The sequence below is a fragment of the Callorhinchus milii genome, unplaced genomic scaffold (assembly GCF_018977255.1).
Source record: "Callorhinchus milii isolate IMCB2004 unplaced genomic scaffold, IMCB_Cmil_1.0 Scaffold3, whole genome shotgun sequence".
Taxonomy (NCBI): Eukaryota; Metazoa; Chordata; class Chondrichthyes; order Chimaeriformes; family Callorhinchidae; genus Callorhinchus; species Callorhinchus milii.
Window position 1 is genome coordinate 63,310,759 of NW_024704744.1, and position 27,591 is coordinate 63,338,349.

General features: G+C 41.4%; 1 protein-coding gene across 1 annotated transcript; it reads right to left on the reverse strand.

Annotated features, from left to right (window-relative positions):
• On the reverse strand, window positions 1-27,337 carry LOC103187174 (interferon-induced, double-stranded RNA-activated protein kinase). Its single transcript, XM_007909715.2, has 21 exons — window positions 27,159-27,337; window positions 24,996-25,142; window positions 22,255-22,387; window positions 20,932-21,074; window positions 19,996-20,134; window positions 18,187-18,281; window positions 15,810-15,909; window positions 13,749-13,891; window positions 12,747-12,855; window positions 11,527-11,609; window positions 10,629-10,659; window positions 9,922-9,944; window positions 9,492-9,543; window positions 8,636-8,682; window positions 7,575-7,700; window positions 7,002-7,088; window positions 5,978-6,167; window positions 4,652-4,780; window positions 2,010-2,114; window positions 352-414; window positions 1-252 (listed from the first exon to the last, which is right to left on the reverse strand). Exons 2-21 carry the CDS (start codon window positions 25,127-25,129, stop codon window positions 142-144), a joined length of 2,043 nt encoding a protein of 680 aa, XP_007907906.2. The 5' UTR covers window positions 25,130-25,142; window positions 27,159-27,337; the 3' UTR covers window positions 1-141.
• Window positions 27,338-27,591: the final 254 nt, after the last annotated feature.

Below are 27,591 nucleotides of genomic sequence, written 5' to 3' on the forward strand. Positions count from 1 at the left end.
GCATATTAAATGGAAAGTACACCATGATAATGTCATGATTTGATTGTTTAGAAATAATTAAACTAGAGATGATCACTGATGGATTCAACCAACACTCCGAGGCTGTTTATCCGACCCGCAGTTCTCCTCAGAATAATCTGTTTAAATGGTTTTCGATTCTTCCTGTAAACCACGATTCAGTATTTGTTTTACATCGTCAGCTGTTGGTCTCAACTCTGGAGAGTTGGTGAGCATCATTTTGATTACCTTAGTCTGCAAGAAAGACAGGAGAAAGAAAATTCACTTAAATGGTCGTCTTGAGGAGGTAAAGCAATTTTAAAAAATAGCGATTATGCAAATGTTGTGCCTCACCTGGAATTCAAAGTTTTCAGGAAATGGTGATGGAAAATCGCCAGATCGAATCTTCTGCCATTTCTCAATAAATTAAGAAAACAATATCAGTACCATTAAGATTAAATTCCACACTATTCAACTTATGCTTCATAAATAGTGCATTTTACATTTGTGAGATACTAATTATACTCTTAACATAGAGTGGTCTCTCAGCGCCTTGGGATATCGTCCTGACGTGAAAGGCGCTGCACAAATTTATTTTTGTTGTCTATACAGCCTGACATGTGCACAAGTTCTGATCCTGAGGAGAACTAGCAGATCCAGGGAGAATACCACCTCACCCACATAATCATCATCATTATATACATATTCAAATGTCCACAGCAAACCAAACCCAAGCTACACAAAATAAATACACTTAATGGAATATATTCAGTAAAGTACTTCTGGTCACACTGGCTTTCTCCTACATTTCTTCTCTCCTTCACAGCAGTGTCGTGATTTTATAGGCAAATATAGCAGCCAATTTATACATACCAATTTATACACAGCAAAACAGTAATGAAATGAGTAACCACATTTCATTTGGGGGATTATTGACCAAGACACAAGGAAAAACTCTCTCCTCTTTTTGAGTAGTGCTAGGGGACCTTTAGGACATGCCACCTGAACAAGCAGTTTGGTATATCATCCTATTCCAAGACAGCACATCTAACAATGCAACGTACCCCCAAGCACTGCATTGGGAGCGTCAACCCAGACTGTGAGTTAAAAGTTCCTGCATGGATTTTTAACCCACAAGCTTCCAATTCAGAGGTGAGAATGCTACCAACTGAGCCAGGCTGATACCTGAGATCAAATGGGCAAAGGGTCTTCTTATCCAAACCAAACTATGTGAGAAGAGACGGGAATTTCTCCCAGTATCCTGGCCAACAATCCTCCAGATAAAATTGGGCAGTCACTTCATGGCTGTTTATGGGACATTGTTGTGCACAAATTGGCTGCTGCACTTGCCTATAAAATACACAGTCACTGTTCTTTACAGTTAATCCCGTAAAATTGTGGGATTAGGCGTATAGATTTGCCCACAAAGCTCTGGAATGTAATTTGTTTAGAGATGGAAATATCAATGTGCTGCAATTGCAGTGAGGCAAGATTAGATGTATTTATTGCCAGAAAGTAAATGCCGCATTTAGTGAAAGAACTGATGAGTAGATTTTGTGTGCTTTTTCTAAATTAAGTAATGTTAAGCTTACTATTAGAAATCAATTGATCCCCAGCCTGCAGGATTTTGTAGGGTTTTCTCCTCTTCAGTGTGAACAATCCCTGCTTTTGCAGTCTTTCTTCATAATTTGGGTGCCTAATTTCAGAGTTCCATAGAGTTCTAAGGCACAGAAACAGGCCCCTTGGCCCAACTATTCCATGCTGGTATTTATACTCCAATTGAGTCCCTACCCCTCCTATTCCCCCCTATTCCCTAAGGTATAAGCCAATATGGAGGATAAACATGGAATAGTTGGGCTAAATGGTCTGCGTTGGTGCTGTGCAGACTGTGTAAATCAGTAGATGCCCATGACTTGCTGAAAATGTCACTTGACCAGCTCTTAAGATAAATTAACAGTAAAGGAAGTTTTGCACGCATGCACACACAGAATGATCTCATATTAATTACTTACTGCATTTTTTTCGTGCCCAGTGCCGCAGAATATCCAGAAAAGTTCAAAGTAAATCAGTCCTAACGGAAATATATCCGTTTTATTGGTGTACGATGATATTATTTGCTGAATAAAAATGACATAGTTGAAATATCTTAAATAAAAATACTTTCTATTGTTGATAATCAGACAAAGGTCTTATTTTGCAATCCCCTTTCATGAACCAAATTAAAGATCCTTGAATTCAACATCCTCATCCTCACATTCAGATCATTCACCTCATGATGTTTGTGGGACGTTGTTGTTCACAAATTGCCTACAAATACACATTCACTATACCAATAAATTCTCTGAAGCACTTTGAAACATCTTCCCAATGTGACAGGCACTATGTTAAATGTAAGAATTATTATTACTACTACTATTAAATCCCTTCACTCAGTTTCTGTTAGCCGTGAAAGCCAAAGCCCTATCCTAGCTAGACAAGCAAAATTGCTTCACCTCAAGTCGACCGAAGCTTGCCAGATAGTGCTTCAATGGCAAGCTATGTGGTTATAGCTGGTTAAACTCCAGCAATACACATACAAAATTACATTTATAAAGCGCCTTTCACGTCGGAAGGACGTCCCAAGGCGCTGAACAGTCAGGGATTAGGACCCGAGCAGGGATGTGGAGTTGGTATCAGGGAGGGTGGAGGGCGGAGAGGGTGGCCGAAGGCACAGTCAAAGAGGAGGGTTTTGAGGCGTGCCTTGAAGGAGGCAAGGAAGGGAGCAAAGCAAAGGGAATGTGGGATGGAGTTCCAGAGGGTGGGGGCAGAGAGGCTGAAGGTCTGACCGCTGATAGTGGGGTGAGCCGGGCAGGGAAATGGAGCAGGCTGGTGCTTGCTGAGCGGAGGGAGTGGACAGGTTAATAAAGGGGTTAGCAGGTCGGAGAGGTAGGAGGGGGTAAGGCCATGGAGGGCCTTGAAGGTGAGGTCAAGGATTTTGAACTTGATCCTCTGAGGGATGGGGAGCCAGTGGAGCCAGGCAAGGGTGGGTGTGATGCGGTCATGGAGCCTGGTGCTGGAGAGGACACGAACTGCAGAGTTCTGGATGACCTGCAGCTTGTGGAGGAAAGAGTTGGGAAGACTGACAAGCAGCGAGTTGGCATAGCTGAGCATAAATGTAATGAAGGAATGTATGAGGGTTTCAGCAGCCTGAAGGGTGAGGCAGTGGCGGAATTGGGCAATATGGTTGGGAGAAGGCAGAGCGGGTCATGGCATGGATATGGTGGAGAAAGGACAGATGAAGGTCAAGCAAAATGCCTGGGTTCCTGACTGGCTTGGTGAGGTGAAGTGTGCATCCATAGATGCTGATCCTGCCAATGCCTGAGATGCAGAGAAGCTGGCACGAGCCAATCAGGAGAGCCTCGGGTCTTGTTTATGTTCAACTGTAGAAAGTTTGCTCTCACCCAGGACTTGATGTCTGACAGACATGCTGTCAGGACATCAGTTGTCCTGGAGTCGAGGGTGGAGGCAGAGAGATAGAGTTGGGTGTCATTCATGCACATGTGGAAGTTGAACCCATGTCTGCGGATGATGTCACCAAGAGGGAGCATATATAGGTTGAAGAGGAGAAGACTGAGCACAGAGCCCTGAGGAACACCTCATGAGATGGTGCGGGGACTGGAGGAGAAGCCATTTGTGGAGACAAAGTGGAGCCAGTGTGAGAGATATGATTTGAACCATTCAAGTACCCCAACAATCTGGGGGTCCCCAAGCTTTGGCTCTTTCCAACCTGCACCCAATAGTCTTCAGGGAAAATATGCACATTTCATTCAAGACATGGGGAAATTTCCATGTGTTGGTAGCATACACATGTGGAACTCTGTCCAGTTTGGACTTAAGCATGGTGATGGAGTTCCAGATGTGCCAAACACCTGGCTGGTGGGAATTCTGGTTAATATTACCTCCAGTGAAACTAAGCTTTGAAGACTAAGTTAACAAGCGCTGTAACTAAACAAACCACTGAGGCAACATCACAATTTAAACAAAAATGCAATTACTTACACATAATAATCCTTGTATTTGATATGGCGCTTTTCACGTCTTCTATACGTCTCAAAGCGCTTCACAGAATATACTGTAAAGTGAATTGACTGTATATTTGTGGGCGAAATGCAGCAGCCAATTGCGCACAGCAGTGTCCCACAAACAGTCATGGATTCAAGGGACCAATTTATTATTGTTTTTTTTCTTGAGGGATTATTATCAAGCATGTGGAGTAAAGAAACTTGTCCAAGGCTTCGCCCTGCTGGAAATTGAACCAAGGTGTCTCGCTTGTGAGGCGAGTGCTCTAACCACTGAGCTATCAAAATGCAATCTCTCAAAATGCTTTATAAAGACATTGAGCAAGGAGAAGTGTGTGTGAATTATTTCTATGAATTATTTACTAAATAGTTATCCAATTCCTTTTGATCTAACTGATGCAGTCAGTCTCCACTGCCTCTCCCATTCATTTCCTCTACATATTTATGACTGTGTGTAATTAATCTGACAGAAACCAATATGTTGTATTTCTAGATTAGGTACTATTCACAGCTCTAAAAGTTTACAAAAAATAGTTCTAAAGTCTACAAAAGGGATACAAATCTTATACATAAAGATTGTCTTTACTTGTACTTACCTGTTCTGGGCTTACATATTTACGTGTTCCAACATCTACAGTATGAGCATTTTTCTCATTCATAATTGCTGCAAGACCAAAGTCACCAATCTTTACTTTGTTTCCTTCACTGAGGAAGATGTTCGCAGGCTTTGTATTAAAACCAAAAGAAAAAGTTCTTCAGCCACAGTTTTGCATATTGATTTAAATAATTAGTTTTTCATCACTGAATTTTAATTATTTTCTATACGTTTCAAAGTATAACCAATTTACATTTAGAAATCAGACCTATCATGTGGGATAACAGCTTGAAGCCCTTTACAGGGACAGTGTGAATCTCTAAACGAGGGGCAAGTAGGAGGGTGTTGAACCGAAACATATAATATGTATGTAACATATAATAATAAAAATCCTTGCATTTGATGTAACGACTTATAAAATAATAATAATAATAATCCTTGCATTTGATATTGCGCTTTTCACGTCGGAAGGACGTCCCAAAGCGCTTCACAGAATATACTGCAAAGTGAATTGACTGTATATTTGTGGGCGAACGCGGCAGCCAATTGCGCACAGCAATGTCCCACAAACAGTCGTAGATTGAAAATGACCAATTTATTATTGTTTTTTGTTTTGGAGGGATTATTATTATTAGGCGTGTGGAGTAAGGAAACTTGCCCAAGGTTTCGCCCTGTCTGGAATTGAACTCAGGTCTCTCACTTGCAAAGCGAGTGCTCTAACCACTGAGCTACAGGTTATCACGTCTTCGAGACATCTCAAAGCGCTTCACAGAACATACTGCAAAGTGAATTAACTATGTTTTGTGGGCGAAACACAGCCACCAATTGCACACAAACATTTGTGGACTGAGTGACCAGTTTACAATTTTTTTATAAGAAATTATTACCCCTGGAAAAGTAATCTGTCAATTGACCAACAACCGGGTTCCTACTTGCTGCTAGGTAAACAGAGTGTGGAGTAAGGAAACTTGCCCAACGTTTCACCCTGCCAGGTATCAAGCCCAGGTCTCTCACTTACAAGGCGAGTGCTCTAACTACCAAGCTACAGGACTCCAAAAGATCCAATATGATCAAAAAGAAAACAGGCAAGGTGAAGGGGCTTTGGGAGCGAGTTCCAGAGAGTGGGGAAGAATGTCCAGAACAAAGGGATTGGAGGAACTAGCATCATTGCAGTTCAATGAGCCAATTGATCTGCTTCAATGATGTAATGATTTAATCATTTGCCACCACTGCAATCTGAATTTATACAACGTACATTTATACTACAGTGTCTTTCACAACATAAGGAAGTTATAAGCCGCATAATGTATTATATTTTTACTCTTACCTTAAGGTCCCGATGGATCATCTTCTGGTCATGAATGTATTTAACTCCAGCTACTAATTGAGTAAATATTGATATAGACACAGGTTCCTTTTCACGATTTGAATTTGCAAACGTTTCCAACCAGTCTTGTAAGGTATGTTCCTCACACAGCTCCATTTGAATGTAAAGTGTATTTTTTTTCATTTTGGAACTAAATTTAAAATGCAAAAAGTAATTATATTGTATATTGAATCTTCACGCAAGTTAGATAGTTTAGCTTTAATGCGCGTTTTGCAATTTAAGATGTATCCCACATAAGAGTGTGTGACGTGACAACTCAAGAGGAATGGTCTCCTTTGTTTTCATCAGCCAGGTGTCTGAGCTATGTGGAAATTCAACACCATGCTTAACAGTATCCAAACCAGACAGGATTCCACATATGCATGCCACCTACACATGGTGACATACATTTCTCTGTCCCTGAATGGAATGAGCTCTCTCTCCCTGGAAGTACAGCTGCCAATTTGCAAACAACAATGCGTTACAGACAGCCATGAAGTGAATTTTACCTGGGGAAATGTTGGCCAGGACCACAGGTGATGGCAGCGGTGCTGAAGGTAGTGGGAACTATACCATTGGAGAGTGAAAAGTTAACTGTCCCCTAGGACAATGGCAAGGAAATGAAGCTGAGAGATCAAGAGAGGGGTGAGCTCAGGAGTGAAGAGAGCTCATGATAGGTTTCATGCGGATTTCAAAAGAGAAAGAGCAAAATAGCTTTAAAACACAAGCGTCTCCCACCCTCTGAAATTTTACACAAACTAAACCAAACCTGAAGATAATGTAGCACCTTTCACATCAGGAGGATGTCCCTAGGTGCTTAACAACTCTGGCTTGGAATAGAGCTGGCAGATGTGGGGGGGTGGGGTTGGAGAAAGATGACCAGAAACGCTGGCAAAGAGGAGGGTCTCTCAATATACTAATACCCATGTATATATCATATATAGTATTACAGAATAACATATGTATATAATACATATAGTTTTACCTGTGTTCGATCCAGGAATGGTAATAGCGAACAATGTTTTCATGAGACATTCTGGCCAGTAACTCAACTTCACGTTTCTCTTTTCCACTAAGATAAGCAGACAAGAGATCAACAAGGAACTTTGTTTAATTCAGTAAAAGCAAATTGAAAAAAAGCTTGGATTTATATAGGGTCTTTCACATAGGATAAGGTCTCAGACGGTTTCACAGTGGTGGGGTCAGAGGCCAAGGGGGGAAGCTTAAAGACATATAGAACGAGTGCGAGACGGAGTGATAGAATGAATTCCAGAGATTAGGGATGTAGTGACTGAAGCTCAATCACCAATGGTGATGAAGGGATTGACAGTTTATTCCAGGTTTACTTTCTAACATTTTTGGACTGTAAAGATTCTACGATTCTAAATGTGTTGCCCTGGCTTAATTGCCATATTCATAATTAAGGGAACCTGCAGTTCCTCTGTACACAGATGTTAACATATGAATTGTAAACCGCACATATGGTTCCCACAACTTGCATAATGTGACCCACTGTTTACCTTTGTAGCCCATACTAAGAAAACTAAGATCAACTCACTCATCTTTTAGGATAATGCTTTTGACAGCATAGTAACGATTGTCCATTTTCTTCTTTGCTTTAAAAACATTGCCAAAGGCACCACTTCCAAGCCCATACTGAATGTCTGAAAATTCCTGGTGCAATCTGGAAACATTTAATGATTTTATCAAACGATATGCAAACAAAAATATTACATGTCAAAAAGATTGCAAGTTTCATTTTCCCCCAGGCTTAACTCAACAACATTGCATTTAGGAGTATATAGTGCCCTTTATGTGGGGTGACGTCTCAGAGAGCCTTAAACTCACATGTGGAGTACTCTTTTGTGCCAGCATGGACTAGTTGGGCTGATTAGTCCATTTCCTTGCCATATTACTCGATATAACTCATAGCACCACCTCATGAGCAGCACTACTTTGGAATGATATCCACTTCTTAATCACATTAGGTGACAAAACTGGACGACTTTCCGATTGTAATTATAGGTTCATAGAGAAAACCACTGATTGCCCTCCCAATATAGTATAGAGATGGAATTTTCAGGGCACAACAAGGATTTAAGAATGACAGATATCACAAAGAGGTGATCAGAGCAGGATGAGGACATTAAAAGAGAAGCCTCATGGACAAAATCACCATTTGGGACAAGGCCATACAGACAAGAATGTGCCAAGTTCAAATACTGGTCGGTAAGTCTCCTGAGCTAAACAGGGTAACAGTCAAGGTTCTACAAATGATCTCAGTGGCCCTGGTTACAGAGGGGGAACATCAGCCAGAGTTCCTGTTCCCAACTGTTATCCCAACTCTAAAAGCTATCTGTGGAGAGAATCAAGCTCTGCTGTGTTGTCTCCCATGGCTGGGTACACTGCAAACACCATTCCACACACAGGCAGCAATATCCTTAGAAACTATTATATAGACTATTTACAATATATTCCAAACAGTTTAGTCCAACCTTTGCAAGTGATGAGTTTTACAGATGAGTCAACATGAAATATGATCCACCCCATACAGCATTACTGTATTAATACCCACTTCATTTGAATGATCAAACAGAGTCAAAACCGTTCTTTTCTTACCGGTCTTGTGGACCTTCAAACTCAACCCAGGAATCCTCACTGTCAGCCTGCAAATTTAAGGGTTAGGAGGGGATTATTGTTTAGGTTTTTCCTTGTGGTTCATTAGGTTACACTTAAAACCTAGGTTTCACGTGCAAGTCTTAGCAGTGACTACGACATGTAGCAGGTCAGTAAGCAGGTTAGCCAAGTCTAAATAGTGAGTGATAACAAGTTTGCATGTCCAATTGGTGAAAGCATCACTCAATGAGAAGGGATGTGCACCCGAGCTGTGGACAGGAAGATGGTGGCAATGTTCTCACGCATTTCATGCGGAGCTGTGTTACCCAACAGGAAGCTCCCAGGGAGTTCCTAGTACCTACCGTCCACCTAGTGAGGGCTCAAACCGATACTGTCGGATATCAAACGACCAACTAGGGAGTATCCTCCATGCAGGAGAGGTAAATGGGGTCTCCTTGGAGCTGAACTGGCTTCAAGGTAATATGCTTTGCAATGGAATGTCAGAATCGAGCCCTCTGTGACGGTCTGGTTCCTGCGCCAGGCAAGTCCGCAGTATTCCAGGGCACTGCTGATGATAGCACAGCCAACCTGGCTTATTGTTAGGACTTGAAAAGGAAGACCAGTCACTGTGGCAGGGACTCCTCCCACCCATCTTCTGTTAATCCTGCAAGCCAAAGCCCTCCCAGGGAGAGAGTGCACAATCCATTTCAATAAATATCTCTGGAATTTCCATATGTAGGTTGGTGAATGGAATTAATTCTCAGTTTGGTTTGGACGTTCTTAAGCATGGTGATGGTTTCCCCATTGTCAGACACCCGGCTGCCCCCCAAAATAATTAATTTATAAAATTATACTATACCTGAGAAGTGCTTGGATCATTCATAGATGAGCTAAAATTTGCAGCTATACTTCTATTGAGAGAGAAAGAAAAATCCTAATCACGACATTACTCAACTTAAGTATTCTAAAAAAAGTTTGTAAACAAAATCTAAAAACAAAGCCTATTTAGGAAGACCCACTGAAAAGCTGACAGATCGCATAGAATAGCATTAGTCAATACAAATATTCCTTTCATATGATAGCAGCTAATGTGTCTTAAAAATTAAGATTGTGCGAAATGAAAACATTCTTAAATTCAATTTATAAACTGGTTTCCTGTGGATTTTATAGAATGCAATCACCACAATATAATGAGGCTCCAATGGAGAGCGAGATGAACGCATTGATAAAATAAAACGTGCTAGCAATACTATTATCAGAAAAAGACATGAAGAATGTTATCAAGTTACCTTCTCCCTTTGCCTTTAGATTTCTAGAGAGAAAAAAATAAAATGTATTTAAAAAAAAACATATTTTAACAATTAGTATGCAAATCATATCGGCAGAACTATAGTCATATTTGGAGCAGGGAAAAATAGTGATTTTACAATACTAAGTGCCTCCAGACACAATCTAGCAACATATGTGCACGTACATAAACATATAAAAGAAAATAACTTTCCCTCCCTTCCCTCCTTCAAGATCCGTCTCAAGACCTAACTCTTTGACTGCACTTTTGACCATCTTTCCCCTCCCAACCTCTCTCAGCTCCCATCCTGAGCTCAGATGCCAAGCCAGGACTGTTAAGCACACTGTTAAGGACATTCTCCTGAGGTGAAGAGCGCTATATAAATGTAAATTACTGTAAGAATGGGAAATGGCCTTGAGGCCATAGAGCCTAACCGACCCCCAGTCCAACCCGCAATAACTATTACTTTTTCCTCTTGCCGCCGTCCACAAGAACCATACACCAAGAGAGAAGCAAAAAACAGAGAAGCAGACCAATTGGGGGTGTAAAAGGGTCAGTGTGGAAAGTTCCTCAGACTCCCAAAGACAGTTTAGCAACCTCTAGCTCATCAACATAAAATACAACAATTTGACACTTTAAGCCGCATTTAGTTGAAGTCTTTCAGGTGCTGTGATTTAATTAGCCAATTTATCTTAAAGTATACTATACCGGTGTCGAAAACAAGTATTCAGAAGCATTCCTGAAAGATACAATAATGTTCAACATCTGAGAATAACAAATTATCCAATCAATGTTTTTTTTTAATTTCCTTATAAAGGCCAGAGCCTTTATTACCGACCCCACCCCCCCTTCTTCCTCCACAAATCTCACACTCACAAGCCTGTATGATAAATTCAATGACAAGAGTAGCAAAAGCTTTTTATTTCTGGTTAAAAGTACTGGCAATGTGTTAAAAATAAAGGGACACATATCAGGAGCAATCAACTTATAAAGACCATCCATTGCCTCGTTCAAGGCCTGTCTCAAGATCTTCCTTTATGACCTTGCCTTCCGTCATCTTCCCTCCTATACCCTCCCTTGCCCACTGCCCCTCCCTGATCCCAACCTGCAGCTTGGGTCAAACCAGTCATTGCCAGTGTCTTGGGATGTCCTCCCAACCTGAAAGACGCTATATAAATGCAATTTGTTCTGTGGTTGACTGTACTTGACTTTTTCTTGATCAAATCCAAATTTCAAATTAACTGGCTGTAAAGTGAATTGACTGTATATTTTGTGGGAAAAATATGGCACACAGTAGTGTCCCAGAAACAGTTGTGGATTGAGTGGCCCAAATCTTTTATTTTTATTTTAAAGATATTATTACTCCCAGAAAAGCGATCCACCAATCGACTAACAACCAGGGAAGCTAGGTAAACAAAAGTGTGTTGAGTAAGGAAACTTGCCCAATTTTTCGCCCTGCCTGGGAATTGAACCCAAGTCCTCTCGCTTGCAAGGCAAGTGCTCTAACCACTAAGCTTCAAGACTTAAAGCTGGTGATTGACCGGTGATTATACGCTGCTAACATTAAATAGAATTACTCATTGCACTTTCTATCTACAGTACTTACAAGTTTGAACTTGTTGAACTGTTGATTGATGTGTACTGGCCTGATGTGGAATATACATTTGTTGAAACGGACATTTCCTGCTTCTGTGGATCAGAATTATTTAAATAAAGTAAGTAAGAACACCAGAAAATAAATTTGATATTGCAACACGTCACGCTGAATTTATCCTATTGGAACCTTGCACATATTGTAAGAATAGTATTAATAATCCTTGCATTTGATAATGCCTCATCACATTGTTGAGACATCTTAAAGTGCTCTGCAGGATATACTGTGAAGTGGATTTACTGTGTATTTTGTGGATGAATGCAGCAGCCAACTTGCACACAGCAATGTCGCACAAACAGCCATGAAGTGAATGACCTATTTTATTTGGGGGATTTGTTGTCCAGGAAACTGGAAGAAACTCTTTTCTCTTCTCGAATATTGCACTGTATAAATCAATTTAACAGCCTGTGATCCATGTTATTTAGAAGTGTATATTTAGTTAATATAAATCTCTAGATTTCTAGAACTTCTTCTAAGCTATTCAAATGAAAGTTGAATTTCAAAAAGAGAACTGGGTGACTTCAGGAGTAATAGAGAGCCTTCTATAGAGTGCTAGACTAGAGTGGAAGGTAATATAGAGTGCATTGAAAGGTGAAATATGCTACACTGAGTGTTAAGAGCAACTGAAGAAATTATGGAATTCCTAAACCCATGCTACATGATTAGACATTAATTACATTTGTGGATTGTGTGTGATGGGATATGAGGAAAGGGATCTTTCTTCCAATAACAGGGAAATCTGTACACATTGTAGACAGAGTTAATTTCCCAGTAAATCGTTTGCACTTTGCCATATAAAAAGGCCCCAAACTTTTGCCCACAAAACAGTCACACCACTTTACACTGTATCCTGTGAAGCATTTTGAGGTGTCTTGGTCAGAGGCTATATCGAATAGAGAATTATTATTAAGTATTATTAGTAGTAATAAACTTAATATAAACTGACCTTCTTGAATGATCCTGAATAGGTATAGTAAAAAAATCAATCCTTTATTTTCCATATTCATCTATTGTGCTAATTTGAACTATTAAATTAGGCAGGTAAAGTCGTATCAGGTAAATTAGGCAGGTAAACTTGAATCATACTTCAAGTTGGCTATTGTGTTCCTGTAAAACAAGCTGACTTGGACACAAGGTTCAAGCAGGTATTAAAAATAGTCTAGAAGAAGTACCTCAAGAGCTTCCAAAGCAAGTTTTGCCGCTTTCTGTTTGGCCTCCTGCTTGCTCTTCCCAGAGGCCTCTGGATAATCACAGCCATTCACCACCACTTTACAAGTCAATCTAAATTAAGGAAATGAATCATTATCAGAAATGTTTCTCAGAAACAGATAATAACTCAGAAGAGGTACAGAATGAAAGACATAGCGTGGGAATACAGTAAAAAGGGGCAATATCAGCAAATGAAGGAGGTCATGGAATAGATTTTTGGAAAAAGATTGAAGGGAAATGCCGATTGATTTGAAGAGGAAGAATAAGTGGAGGAAACATACATTAAATGGTAAAACTTTAGAAAGAACTGAAATAAGCTGAGAGAATTAGGGGTTAAATGATAGGGATTCTAAGTTGATAAAGAGAGACATGGATTATAAAACAAAGAGAAGCCATTGGCTACACCACAGTTGGAGAATTTTGTCCAATTGTGGGCAGCCAATTTTAGGAAAGATGACAAAGATGAATTGCGGGAAACATGGTCTTGACCCGTAACCTCATGCGCACGTACCGGCTGCATTGAATTACTCATGCCCAGTGGTGATTATTGACTAAATCGGATTTTATACGACTAATACAAGTTTGCCTACAATTCAGACTTCATCCAAGTCATATTAAATGTTATGGTCCCAACTGATATGACTTATGTGAGTTTTACTGTATTATTAAACACCTGAGCCTCCTCATGCCCTCTCCCTATCCCCCTAGTGCTGTTCCTAACTAATTCCAACTGCTAACTCTGTAATTTCCTATTTCTTACAATCACATTTATTATAATAATCCTTGCATTTGAACAAGCACCTGTCAAATCAGTAGGGCGTCTCAAAACGTTTCACAAGCTTCTACTGTATCGTGTAGCAACTGTGTATTTTGTAGGTGAACGCGGTAGCCAATTTATGCAGAGCAAAGTCCCACAAACAGCCATGAAGCGAATTAAGTGATAATGTGTTTTTTGACATACTTACACTAGATTGTGGGATGGACCAGACTTGCCAACCTCTATAATATCATAACTGTATTTCAACTTTTGGCAATATTGATTCAACTCTCCAATACAATTTTGGGAGCTCGAGGTCATTCCTTGACTTTTATTTTCATCACAGGACACCTGTAGTTTAGTTTAAAAAAAGCACAAAGTTCATTTTGAGCTCCTCCTTATGCCAGATTATCCTCAGGAAGAGGGAAAATTAAGCTAGTTTAGTCCTTATGCTAAACAAAAGCGTTCTGTCCTTTATTACAGGTAAGGAATTGAGAAAGCCATTAAGATGGCAACAACAACAAAATTACATGTGTAAAGCGCCTTTCACATCGGGAGGACATCCCAAGGTGCTGGACAGAGAGGCTTTGGGACCCGAGCTGGGGGTCGGGATCGGGGAGGGTGGAGGGCGGGGGGGGGAAGCAGCGAGTTTGAAAGCACGGTCAAAGAGCAGGGTCTTGAGATGGGTCTTGAAGGTGGCAAGAGAGGGGGGCGAGGTGGAGGGACTGCGGGATGGAGTTCCAGAGGGTGGGTGCAGAGTGGTGGAAGGCCTGTCCGCCAATAGTGCGGCGAGCGAGGCGGGGGACATCAAGCAGGCCAGAGCCCACTGAGCGGAAGAAGCGAACGGGATGGTAGGGAGTTAGGAAGTTGCAGAGGTACAGGGGAGCAAGACCATGCAGGGCTTTGAAGGTGAGGACCAGGATCTTGAACTGTATCCTCTGTGTGAAGGGAAGCCAGTGGAGTCGGGCGAGGATGGGGGGGATAGGGTCACGGAACAAAGACACTTTGTTAGACACACAGCTTCATTTTCCTGTACTGCAAATGATTCCTCAATGAGAACCTAAAATCCTATCCTGAGGTACAAACTTTTATATCTACCTACTTTTTCTTGAAATAGATGTGTGGTTTGTCAGAATATGCAAGAAAACTAGTACGTTTCATGGTACATGTCCAACCAGAATCATCCTATCCATTAGGGGACTCAAGGTTGAAGGCACATCTACTCCTCCAAGTCTCAATGATGCACCAGGCAGTCTGTTCAATAATTAATATTGGCCTCGATTATGGCTCACCTGGCTGGTTACAACCAATGTGAAACCTCAATACTATCCACTATGTTTTCACAACTGAGCAGCATAAATACTTCAACCTGCAAGCAAATCCAAGAGCAAAATAACTCGCAAACAACGCAGGAAAGGAACAAGTTTCTTGTCAAAAAAACTCTTGAAGTGGCATTTATCCCACAGACTCTCTTAATTTGTTTACCCATGTGAGACAAAGAATTGTCCTGACAACTAACTGCAAGCACAATCACTTTAAATCCCAACACAATACATTGATTTTGGTAACTATTTTGATGTTTGCTATACAAGATTTTCCTAGGTGTCATACAAAAAAAACTGTTCAAATATTGTAGGAACATGGGAAAACAGGATTAGAACCAACATTAGTTAGGATTCTCAGGACTGTCTCTGTTCCCTTTGCTCGGTGACCTTTTTACTGACATTCTTCTAGAATGTAAAATGCATGAGACAGTGTAGAGAAGGTGTTGCACCACAAAGCAGCAGGGTTGGGGTTCACTCTCCCCCAATTCTCCACAACTTCAGTGTAAAAATCACAGGGGTAAGATTCGAAAATGGGGCTCTCCATGGAATCAAGTAGGACAAGTCAACTAGAACTACCCTTACTATTTTAGTGATATGGGGGCAAGTGACTGACTTATTGACAAGTTTACTTGCTGAGCAAGAGAGGGAAATTTTTCTTTTTTTAAAAGTTTTTTTTGGGGTGGGGGTGGAAGGAGGACAAGGGGAAAATATACTGAAAAAGTGAAAACAATATTTTAATTTTATACAATTAATATTTTTTAAATAGGGGAACATTGTTTTGATTTTATTCTCACAATTGATCAAATCAAGGATAAGTCAGAGTCTGTTTACTGATCAATTTGTGACCCTGTAGAATTGATCTCAACCTTGGCTTCAGGGAGGTACAGCACAAATTTAGCCTCAGAAAATACATCACATTCAAATTTTTTGAAAATCTACCATACCGTTGTGAACCTATCTGTGTTTTCTGTTGACTTTTGTTCCTTACTCATTGTTGCTGCACTTTCTTCATTCCCGTCCACTTGCTTTTCATGATCTGTTGAGCTGACCATACAAGAAAACACCTGCATTACACACTGGTACGTCTTGCATTTACATAATGCCCTTCACATGGGGTAATATCTCAGAGCAACGACAATATAGCAGACAGCAAATCCTGCAGGTACCTGGATGCATCAAAGGCCAATCCCAGGTTTTGGTTTCCATTAAGCCAAATTGGAGCAAAAGGAAGCTCCAAACAGGAGTTTAGAATCCAAGGGGAGATCCAGACAGTCAGCCTGAGACCCACCCAGGTATCTGCAAGATTAGCTATCAACAACTCCTTTTACCAATCTTTTAAATTATACTCCAATATTTAGATGCTAGTTATTTCAGATATGTAGTTACTTACGAAATGTTAATGGGAGTTTTTTTTAAATGCAATCAACTTGTTGCTCATCGGGGGGGGAGGGAAAATCACTGGAAATCAGAGCATTTCACACATTGCTAAAATTAATGAAATTAGTCCCAAATTAATGCAGATGCTCCTAGTTAGGGTTAGTGTGGAGTCCTGTAGCTCAGTGGTTAGAGCACTTGCTTTGCAAGCGAGAGACCTGAGTTCAATTCCAGGCAGGGCGAAACCTTGGGCAAGTTTCCTTACTCCACACACCTAATAATAATCCCTCCAAAAACCAAAAACAATAATAAAGTTGGTCATTTTCAATCTACGACTGTTTGCGGGACATTGCTGTGCGCAATTGGCTGCTGCGTTCGCCCACAAATATACAGTCAATTCACTTTACAGTGTGTTCTGTGAAGCACTTTGGGACGTCCTCCTGACGTGAAAAGCGCTATATCAAATGCAAGGATTATTATTATTATTATTACTTTTCAGGGTTGAGAATCAATCTTCTCTGCTCTCTCACTGTAACCAATTGACAAAAGCTAATTTCTCTATTTCTAAGAAATTGACGTTTATAAGAATGACAACAAAATACAACTCACAATTGAGGCAAGGAACAAGAAGGTCTTTGCACAACCAGTGTAATAAATACCTCAATATAGATATTTAGTTTGTAATGGGAATATCTCTCCCAGTGTAAAAGCATTAGAATCAAGCAACACTGGGTTTCGAGGCAGACCACTCTTCTCAGACGCAAAATAATTGGTAGGTGAGGATCATTATCTATGCACAAAAGTAGACTTGAGGTTTAAACAGTTTTGAAAGGAACCAAAAGTGTAATGAAAGAATGTCATGCATCAAGCATCAGTGGAAATCTGAGATTGTGCGGGTAACTGAGATGTGAAATTAAGCTTTATGGATGAAAGAAACATTTCCATTGGATTGTAACTGTGGGATAGTATTGGATCATCACTGTGGGGTAGTATTGGATTGGCACTGTGGGGTAGTATTGGATTGTCACTGTGGGATAGTATTGGATTAGCGCTATGGGGTAGTATTGGATCATCACTGTGGGGTAGTATTGGATCATCACTGTGGGATAGTATTGGATTGGCACTGTGGGGTAGTATTGGATTGGAACTGTGGGGTAGTATTGGATTGGCGCTGTGGGGTAGTATTGGATTGGCGCTGTGGGGTAGTATTGGATTAGTGTTGTGAGGTAGTATTGGATTGGAACGGTGGGGTAGTATTGGATTGGCGCTGTGGGATAGTATTGGATTGGCACTGTGGGGTAGTATTGGATTGGAACTGTGGGGTAGTATTGGATTGGCGCTGTGGGGTAGTATTGGATTGGCGCTGTGGGGTAGTATTGGATTAGTGTTGTGAGGTAGTATTGGATTGGAACAGTGGGGTAGTATTGGATTGGCGCTGTGGGGTAGTATTGTATTGGCACTGTGGGGTAGTATTGGATTGGAACTGTGGGGTAGTATTGGATTGGCGCTGTGGGGTAGTATTGGATTGGCGCTGTGGGGTAGTATTGGATTAGTGTTGTGAGGTAGTATTGGATTGGAACGGTGGGGTAGTATTGGATTGGCGCTGTGGGGTAGTATTGTATTGGCACTGTGGGGTAGTATTGGATTGGCGCTGTGGGGTAGTATTGGATTGGCGCTGTGGGGTAGTATTGGATTGGTGCTGTGGGGTAGTATTGGATTATCACTGTGGGGTAGTATTGGATTGTCACTGTGGGGTAGTATTGGATTGAGGTAGTGTTGTGGCTAGTTTGTGAGATCTCTCTGACTGGGCTCGGATCCTATAAAAAATGAGAAGTGTAGGATCGTTCCTTTCAGAGTGGACTTGAAAGGAGCGTGTAATTCACACATAAAAAAGAGATAAGAGTTCCGGGACCGCATAAATGTGACAGCATGAAGATGCGAGCGTACCTTGTGGCAGGTTCCGAAACCAAGTTAGCAGCTCCTTCTGGAGCGTGCTGCAGCTCCTGTTTCCTCGTTAAATCAGGTAAAGCTTTTACCAGGTTCTTATCAATAAGGGGAGAAAATACAGAAGACATTAGAATCTAGCAGCCTTTATATAAAAACATGTTTTTAAGGGTTGGGAAACTAGCTGCAATTAGATCATTCCTTCCTTCTGTATTACTGTAAAATTAAAGGAAGAACTGCTTCCCAGTATTTTACTTAATTTCCATTGTCAACCTTTTTCTCAAGAAGAACTAGGAACGCAAGCAACACTAATAAAACTGCAAAGTTAAAGGCATTAGAGCCAAAAGATGAGTTTGGTGACACCGAAGAAGAATGATCACAAATGAACCCAGAAGGAAATCTAGGGCACAGTGGATAAGAGTTGAAAATTTATTCATGGTGTTATAGCACTTTGTTCAATCCAGACTCTACTCAAAGTCTCTAAACGAAATCTACATCTGTTCCCTTCTTACATCAAATGGAACCCTACTTCGCTCTTAAGTGTAGGCATTTGTGTTCCTAACTGCTGGGCTGAGCCATCTGGCTTCTTCTTAATCTATGCCACAAAATGTTGGTTCCCTTTAAAATGGGTTTCTCAAAGCTTTACCTGCAGCCGAATGGGAAGCCACAACATTCTCAACATCGGGTGCTGTGCAGCATGAACAGGGAGGGCTTTTGTTAAAAAAAAGCGAACTCAGGATGATGCAAATAAAATGGCAGGGCAGGCTTAAAGACTGAAAGACCTCCCCCTCTACTCTGCTCATGTTGCAGCCCAAACAGTACTCATTTTATATAGAATTACATTGTGGCATAAAGAGAGCTACTGATTAAAGAGGAAAGTCAAGAGCGAGTGCTGTATCTTCTGCTCAAAGCACCCCCCCACCCCAACTCTTTCAGGAAATAAGAGTTATATTTATTGCCTCTATCAAAATATGTATTATATTTTCAGAAATGTGGAGGCATTAAAGTTTGGATCCACTCATCGCCTCAGTCAGTGAGGGGCTGTTATACTTGTTGGGCTCCATTTGCTTCAAAGCAGTAGCCATCTCTGACTGGCCGGGCAGTTGATTTTGTGCCATGCTAACTGGAAAACAGCACCAGCAGGAATCCAATCATGTGAACTACAATAGGTAATAGGTATCAAATACCAAGAAAGCCTATTACACAGCCAAAGTAGTTCGCCAGGTTCAAGTGACTTCACTGAATGTTTTTTCTAGATGTTTAAAAAGCCACCCCTTGCATCCACTTTAATGTAACATCTAATGAAGAAATACATTTAAATAAGTGGTGTGTTGGAGACACCAAAAAATCTGTGCCTTTTTTTATTGCCTTACATTAAGAAACAGATCTTCTTCAAGAGAAGTTTACAAAACAAAAATCAAAAGTTATAAGGTTTCAACAAGAAATGAAAACAAGATTTCACATTTTCTTCTGCCAGTTTGATTTGCATCACTTGTGGAATGTACATTAATTGTCTAGAGACCGATCACGCCAGTTCCCACCCAAAAGCGACACCTAGACTAGGATGTTTTGTGCAGCTCAACAGTTATTTGAGACAATAAAGTAGAACCAGGAGCCAATTTTATACAAAACAATGCAATTACAAGCTCGGGGTAGAAAATAAACAGTACAAAATTGGCAGTAGAATTATAACTGAAATTCAAAACTTTGGTCCATTAAGTTTTAGGCATTTCTTCCCAATCTGCACAGTACAGTATTCGATTTTGTAATTGGGCACCTTAATCAAGTATTTACACTTATCTGCTCTCCTACCTGTGGAGGCGATTGAGGCGAATGAATTTCATAGATTTCTTCATACATTTGTCTTGCTGCTTCTCGTTTGGCCTCATTTTTATTTTTACCAAAACATTCGGGATATTTTTTGCCATTGACTGAGTATGTACAACCAAATCTGTCATGGGACAACAGGTACATTGTTGATCATCACATAGATATGAAGTGTGCACATTTGAATCCTTAAGGGTTTCTCACACCCCCACCAAACCCTCGTCCACACCTTTGTCACTTCGCAGCTGGACTTTTCAACAAAATTCAATTCAGAATTCTGCCACCCGGATACTAACCAGCACAAAACTCCGGACCTGCATCACACCAGTCTTTGCCAGGCTGCACTGGCTCCCAATTACCAAATGGATCGACTTCAAGATCCTCTCACTTGTTTTCAAATCCCTTAATGCCTTCGCACCTCCCTACCTATCCGATTTGCTTACCCCTTTTTGATTATGTTTACGGTCACCTCCGCCCTCTCTCTCCCCTGGCTCGGGGTCAGACTCCGCCACAGTCAGAGCTCTGGGACACTATTATGCGTGAAGGGCATCCTTTAAATGTAAGTTGTTGTTGTAACATCTTGCCTTACTACCCTCTTATATTGTAATATTGAAAAAACTATGGGTACGTTAGATTTTGCATTTGCTGCTATTTCCCTTTCCAGTTCTCCCTTGGGTTCCCTAATCTATTTTTAACTTCTTTCTGTGCAGTGTTTTTATTTATTTTGCCCCTACTGGACTGAGTATATACTCGTCCTGCATAATGTTCTTTAGGGATTTCCATTTATCCTCAACTGAGTTGCACAGAGCAGGGAGAAAAGATACTGTAAGACCACTTGACAGAGTGTTCGGCAGTATGAGGGGAGAGAGAGGAAATAAAACCAGAGCAATCTGGTCTTATTTATTTTTTAAAAATGCTTACTTTGGCTTGTGATCCATTCCGGTCGCCAACTGTCGACAGCTGACTTGAATTGGTGTCCTCATCCTTTGCGAGTACTCATTGAGCATGCTGATGTAATTTATCGTGCTGGCTGGCGATGGTGTGCGAGACACATTGTCACGAGCCTGCAGTAAAAACAAATTAGAAAGGATCACATCTGTATCTACATCCATTGTTTTGGTCAGCCAGGTATCTGAAACATGTGAAAACTCATCACTATGCTAATCTCATGCAAAGCCACAAACCAGGCCATGTCCTGGTGAAGCAGTTGAGAAAGCATTGGCTTACTGCATCCCTTTGGCCACAATCTCCAATGGCAAAACTTTGCAGAATCATAAGGAAATCCTTTTGCCCAGCTAATTTTAGTTGAAATGGTTCAGGATTACTTGTTTTAAGATTTTACTGATAATTCTATGAATGGCAGATTTGATGGTTTATTGGATAGAGATGCAGCTTACAAACTGAGAGCTCACTGGTTCGAATCCTAGTCCGTGCTGAGTTTGCTGGTCTCAGCCAGGGCTAAATTAGACGCATCTTTTCCAGGGTTACAGAGGNAAAAACAGCCAGTACCCTGTATTTGTGCATGTCAGAGCCAGGTGAGTAGAGGTCAGGCTCAGCTATGATACCCTCTGCACCATCCTTGGATGGTGATACTGTCAGCGCCTGAGGTGAGGAGGCACTGACAGGAGCCAATCAGTAGAGCCTCGGTCTTGTTCCAAGCCTCGGTCCCAACTGTGCAGCTGTCTTGTTGGGCCTCGGTCCCAACTGTGCAGCACCTTGGGACGTCCTCCTGACGTGAAAGGCACTTTATAAATGGAATCTTGTTGTTGTTGATGTTCAACTGTAGAAAGTTAGCTCTCATCCAGGACTTGATGTCTGACAGACATTCTGTGAGGACAGCAGTGGTCCTGGAGTCAAGGGTGGAGGCAGAGAGGTACAGTTGGATGTCATCCGCATAATTGTGAAAGATGACCCCATGTCTGTGGATGATGTCGCCAAGAGGGAGCACATAGATATTGAAGGGGAGGGGACCAAGCACAGAGCCCTGAGGAATGCCAAACGAGACGGTGCGAGGGCTAGAGCAGAAGCCGAGATGAAGTGGAGACGGTGAAGTGAGAGGAAAGATCTGAACCATTCAAGGATAGAACCATGAAGGTGAGAGGAGAGGCGGTGGAGGTGGATAGTGGTCAACTGTATCAATCTCTTGCAGGATCTCTTTTTGTGGACCTCCAGGTTTTAACAGAAATTAGATTGTAATTATTATAAAATATCATTGAAATGTAGTGCCACACAAACGCTACTCACATAACTATCAATTGGATATTTTTGTTTTAATATCTCGAGCAGTATCTTAGCTGCACTGTTCTTTGCTTCCTTCTTGTTTTTGCCTTGGCCTTCAGCAGATATGTCATTCCCAGCATTCACTTTTATGAAAAACCTAAAGTAAAGCAGAATGTACAAAGGTTAGAAGCATGTATACATTTTGTATTGCATGTAGTATGACTTATGCAACATGGATTATTCTAGAGAAAATGATAAGATTCTTAACCTTGAGTGCTAGTCGCTAACTTTAAAACAGTACGTAACACAGCTGTAGGGAATGGAATCTCACAGTGAGGGAATGGAATCTTTGTTGGTAAGAAGACGTAGACTAGAAAAATCTTAAATTCAATCTACGACTTCTGCTGAGCTAGCTGACCTGAGCCTGGGCTGTAATGTGAGCAGAACAATTGACCTCAGCATCTCCTGAGTAAGTTGAGAGCGAAAATCTAACAGACAGGTTCCTGCTTACAATCAGTGTCTACTGATGCTGCTCAAAAGTGGACAACAGGAGAGGATCAAGCTCCCCAATACCACCTTGTCTCACATGCAATAAATGGCCAACTTGCAAGACGCAATAGATGGTAGCTGGAACCCATTACAACATAGGTTATAAGATACCAGCTTCAGAACTAACCAAATCACTGATCTTCAAGAAACGAGATAATGTTTTGCATTATTACACCGGCCTTTCACCTGCCCCTGATTTATGGGATGAAAGTGTCTCTCCTAATTTAGGTTTTCTTAGTGGTTTCAATACTCCCAAACTTTCACAGCTAAGCCATACGCAAAGATACTGTGAAAAACTGACACAGATGCATTCAGGGATAACAACTGAAGTTTGGGTTATAGTTTGCTGTTTTGAAATCTAAATATAGTTCAACTTGATCAGGTTCCTATTAATTCTCAACTTGATCAGGTTCCTATTAATTCTCAATTTCTAATAGGATGTGACATGCCAGTTTGACAGTGGGAAGCCACATAATGCAGGGTATATAGATTTCCAAAAGCCTTCAATAAAGTAGCACATGAGAGACTCCTTTACAAAGCGACTTCAGTGGGTATGAAAGGTAAAACAAGCATGGAATGACACTGGTTAAAGGAAATGAGGCAGAGAATGGTTATCAAAGAGGAGCTTGGGTGAACTGGGGAGTAGGTATTGAATGGAGGGAATTTAGGAATCTGTGCTAGTACCCCTCCTCTTCTTATCCATAAATTATCTGAATTCACAGAATCAAAGGGCAATGTAATTACATTCACAGAATATCAGTTATGAAACTCAGAGCACTGTAGAATCAAGGTGCAGCCAAGATCCTACAAGGAAAAATAGATTTGTGTTCCTGCACTGAAAAAACACTGTTCTTTTAATGTAAAAAGTATTTTGTATAATTTTTTATTTCAGGTTATTTGTTTTACCTTCTCCAAATGCTTCAATTCTTTGGTCTTGTACGTTATTTCCCTACTCTTAGTCTTCCTAGAACTTTCCATTCTTTTTCCAATTTTTATACTTGTGGGTTTAACTGTAGATCTTGTCTTTTATTTTCCTTTCAGATTTCATTCTGTTAAATTAATAATAACCTTTGCATTTGATATAGCGCCTTATCATGTCTACAAGACGTCTCAAAGCGCTTCACAGAATATATCGTAAAATGAATTGACTGTATATTTAGTTGGCGAAACACAGCAACCAATTGCGCACAGCAGTGTCCAACAAACAATCATGGATTGAGTGACCAAATTATTATTATTATTATAATGACAGCAAACAAGGTATGAACTTCAGAGGCAATGGGAGGAGAAGCAGTGCGCTGGCCAAAATTAGATGTCCAAGGTTTGCCCAAGGTTTCGCCCTGCCTGGAATTGAACCCAGGTGTCTTTCTTGCAAGGCGAGTGCTCTAACCACTGAGCTACAGGAATCATAAAGCAAGGCAAAATTAGCAACAGCCAGAGAAATAAGCAAACTTCAGAAAAGGAAGAAAAAATATAAACACATTCATTTTATATATATATTTATATAAAAAGCAAGAGAATTGACGTAAAGAGCATGGCAGAGAAAATGTAGAATAGTGAGAAAAAAGCAGGTTCAGAAATATGGAATAAATGAACACAAAACTTACAAGAGAGAAGTTTGATTAAAGTTAGAAAACAATCAGTGAAAAGAAAACAAGAAGAATGAAGATTGTGGATTAATGTGGAAAGCCATCAGTTTGAGTTTGCCATTTTGATAAAGAATGACAATAATACCTTACTAGCATGATGGACTGGTATATTTCATGGTACTTGTCTATCACCTTATCCATTAGGGCTTTGGCTCTTGTACCTCCTAAATCTCATTGATAAGGCGCTATTTCAAATGCAAGGATTATTATTATATTATTATTGATCATACGCACGCACACAAACACACACAAAGTGGATTATTACACATCTACCTCACTTTGCACACTAGCCAATGAATGTGAAGCAATTGTCAACATTATGGATCATGCACTAGAATAATAATTACAACAACAATAGCAACATGGCACCATAAACCAAATAAACAATTGCATTTTGACCATCCCAAGTAAAAAGAGCATAGATAAATTGAAGAGCTTTTACAGAAAGGCAACAAAAATGATTGAGATTTTAGAACAAACTATCCAGACCTCATAGAAGAGAAAATTATTCATACCTGGACATTGGTTGCTAAAACGGTCACTCACAGAATACCAGGGTCTACTTACGTAGGGTCATGAGATGGTCCACTTTGAGAAAAGTTCCCCCATTCCAAATTCAGTGCAACTTCAGCTGCATATGCGTTAAGTGCTTCTGTGTATTTACAAGGGATATCAGAGTTTGGTGCTAATGAAACTGCCATTTCCTTGTATCAACTGCAAAAGTAAGAGGAATCTCAAGTCAAAATGGACAAAGCACATCTGTGGAAAATGATGAACTATCAGTAGCAAAAATAGCAGCCACATATTGTTACATTAATAAGTACCTATGAGTATAACCTATTCATAATATTTCAGTAAATTACCATCCTGGCGGAAGAGCCACCTTCACAGCAAACATATTTACCAAAGCCCCTCAGTCAGCCTGGATTCACACATTGGACTTGCACCACTTGCACCACCTCTCGGTTGGACTACTCTAGCGTCCATCCTCGCCGGTCTGCCATCCACTACCATCCATAAAATCCAAATCATTCAAAACTCTGCCGCCCGCATTCTCACCCGCACGAAACTCCGCTCCCCGATCACCCCAGTCCTTGCCAGACTGCACTGGCTGCCTGTCCCAGAGAGGATCGATTTCAAGATCCTCACCCTTGTATTCAAGTCCCTGCACTCCTCTGCACTCCCCTACCTCTCTGACCTCCTCTCTCCTCAAAACAGTACCCAGTTGCCTTCGTTCCTCCGGGTCTGGCCTCCTCCTCGTCCCCCGAGTCCTCCGCTCCACCCTCAGCGGCCATGCCTTCAGCCACTATGCCCTGAGGCTCTGGAACTCCCTCACTCCCTTCGCCTCACCCCCTCTCTTCCTATTTTCAGGTTTCTGCTGAAGACCTTTCTTTTCGACTGCGCCTTTGGTCACCTTCCTCCCCCTCCCCCTGGCTCGGACCCGGGATCCATTACTGTGAAACGCTCTGAGACACCGTCCAGCATGGAGGGCGCTATACAAATCCAAGTTGTTGTTGTTGTAGCACATCTTGGTGGCTGGCACGTGACAAGCTGTCCTATAAAGGTCCTCCTACTAGGCACTTATCCATCAAACAGCCGATGAGGAAGTTCAAGTAGCAATAGCTACTGGAAGGCATTCCCTTAAGTCCGGGTTTGTGAATATATGCTCATGTCTAGGGCTTGGAATCTGCTGTGATTGGCAAGCAGCTGGAACTCAAACACCACACCACCAAAAGGTAGAACCATTGCTCAATGGGTAAGGATGTGAGTCCGAGCTGTGAGCAGGACAATGGTGGCAAAGCTCTCACACACTTCATACTGAGCTGTGCTGCTTTCCAGGAATCTGTAGGGAGTTCAAAGGACATTGCCATCCACCTAGTGAGGGCTCGAACCTGCACTTGTCAGATGTTAAATGACCATCTAGCGACTATCCTCCGGGACAGGAGGGAAGAGAGTGACAAAGAAGGTAAACAGAGCCTCCGTCAAAGGCCAGACCAGTCACTGGGGGCAGGGATTGTATTCACCCAGATCCTGTTAACCCTACAAGTCAAAGCCCTAACAGGTAGGGTGGTCTTAGCTGGACAAGCAGCAGGAGTCACATCAGTCTCAATTTCAAGCAACTAGTTTTAGCTCGTGAAACTCCAGAGTAGACACTCTGTGGAGTCTCCAAACCTTGACTCTTGCCAATCTACATTTGATACTCCCTAGAATTAGGTAAGCAGGGTGCGTCCCTCTTGGGAGAGAATGTGACTTCATCCTAGACCCAGAGAAATTCCCATAGTGTGAAAGTACTGTTCATAGGTGAAACTCTCAGTCTGGTTTGGATGCTTTTAAACACTGCGATGGGTTTCCACAGATGTGAGACGCCTGGCTGACTAAATACAGATATAGTGCAGTATTTCCATTACTAAAGTAGCATAAACTTTGCAAGAAATGAAAGCAGCTTATTCTGGCCCATTGAGGACACTTTGATGCAATGTACCTTTGTGGACTGTTTTATTCACCCTCTCCCCCCCCCCACCCCCCCCCCACCCCAACAAATGGATAAAAACCCTCAACTGAACAAATCATACACGAATCACACATAAGTCAAGTCCAGGTACAGTGCTAGTGACTGAGCACAGGCCAGAGCTCGGGGGTAACACCAGGAGCTCTGCTGAGCCCGAGTCTTGGGGCACAAATCTACCTCTGGGAGAGCAGAGCAGGAGCTTTAATATAAGTCTAACTCACCGTATCTGGTCCCCGGGCTGTGTGCAGCACAGACACTCACTCGCTGAGTTTATAAGCAGAGGCTGCAGCCTCCTCCCAGCTGCAGTTTAGCTTCACTTTCGTTTCTCCGGGTGTCGCTGCTCAGCGTCATCTCTTTCGTTTCTTGGGTTTGCGGATCAATGTCAAGTCTGTGCGGGAGGAGAGAGATAGACACACCACGCACACACACACGCACACACACGCGCTGCTCCTCACTGTCTGTGTGGGTCGAAGGTATGCAAAGAGCTGCGGCGTCACTATTAAGATGGGAGGCAAAGGCTGGCACTCACTTGCTCAGGATGCTCAGCCCTCTTAACATTACATAACATCTTACACATAGGAATAATGGAGTCCTGTAGCTCAGTGGTTGGAGCACTCGCTTTGCAAGCGAGAGACCTGTGTTCAATTCCAGGCA

Coding starts and splice junctions, on each gene's coding strand:
- LOC103187174 (XM_007909715.2), bottom strand. CDS start 25,129: ATGGCAGTTTCATTAGCACCAAACTCTGATATCCCTTGTAAATACACA. Junction 18,282..19,995: donor CGCCTCAATCGCCTCCACAG/GTAGGAGAGCAG, acceptor CTTATTGATAAG/AACCTGGTAAAAGCTTTACC. Junction 9,544..9,921: donor TCTAAAGGCAAAGGGAGAAG/GTAACTTGATAA, acceptor CTCTCTCAATAG/AAGTATAGCTGCAAATTTTA.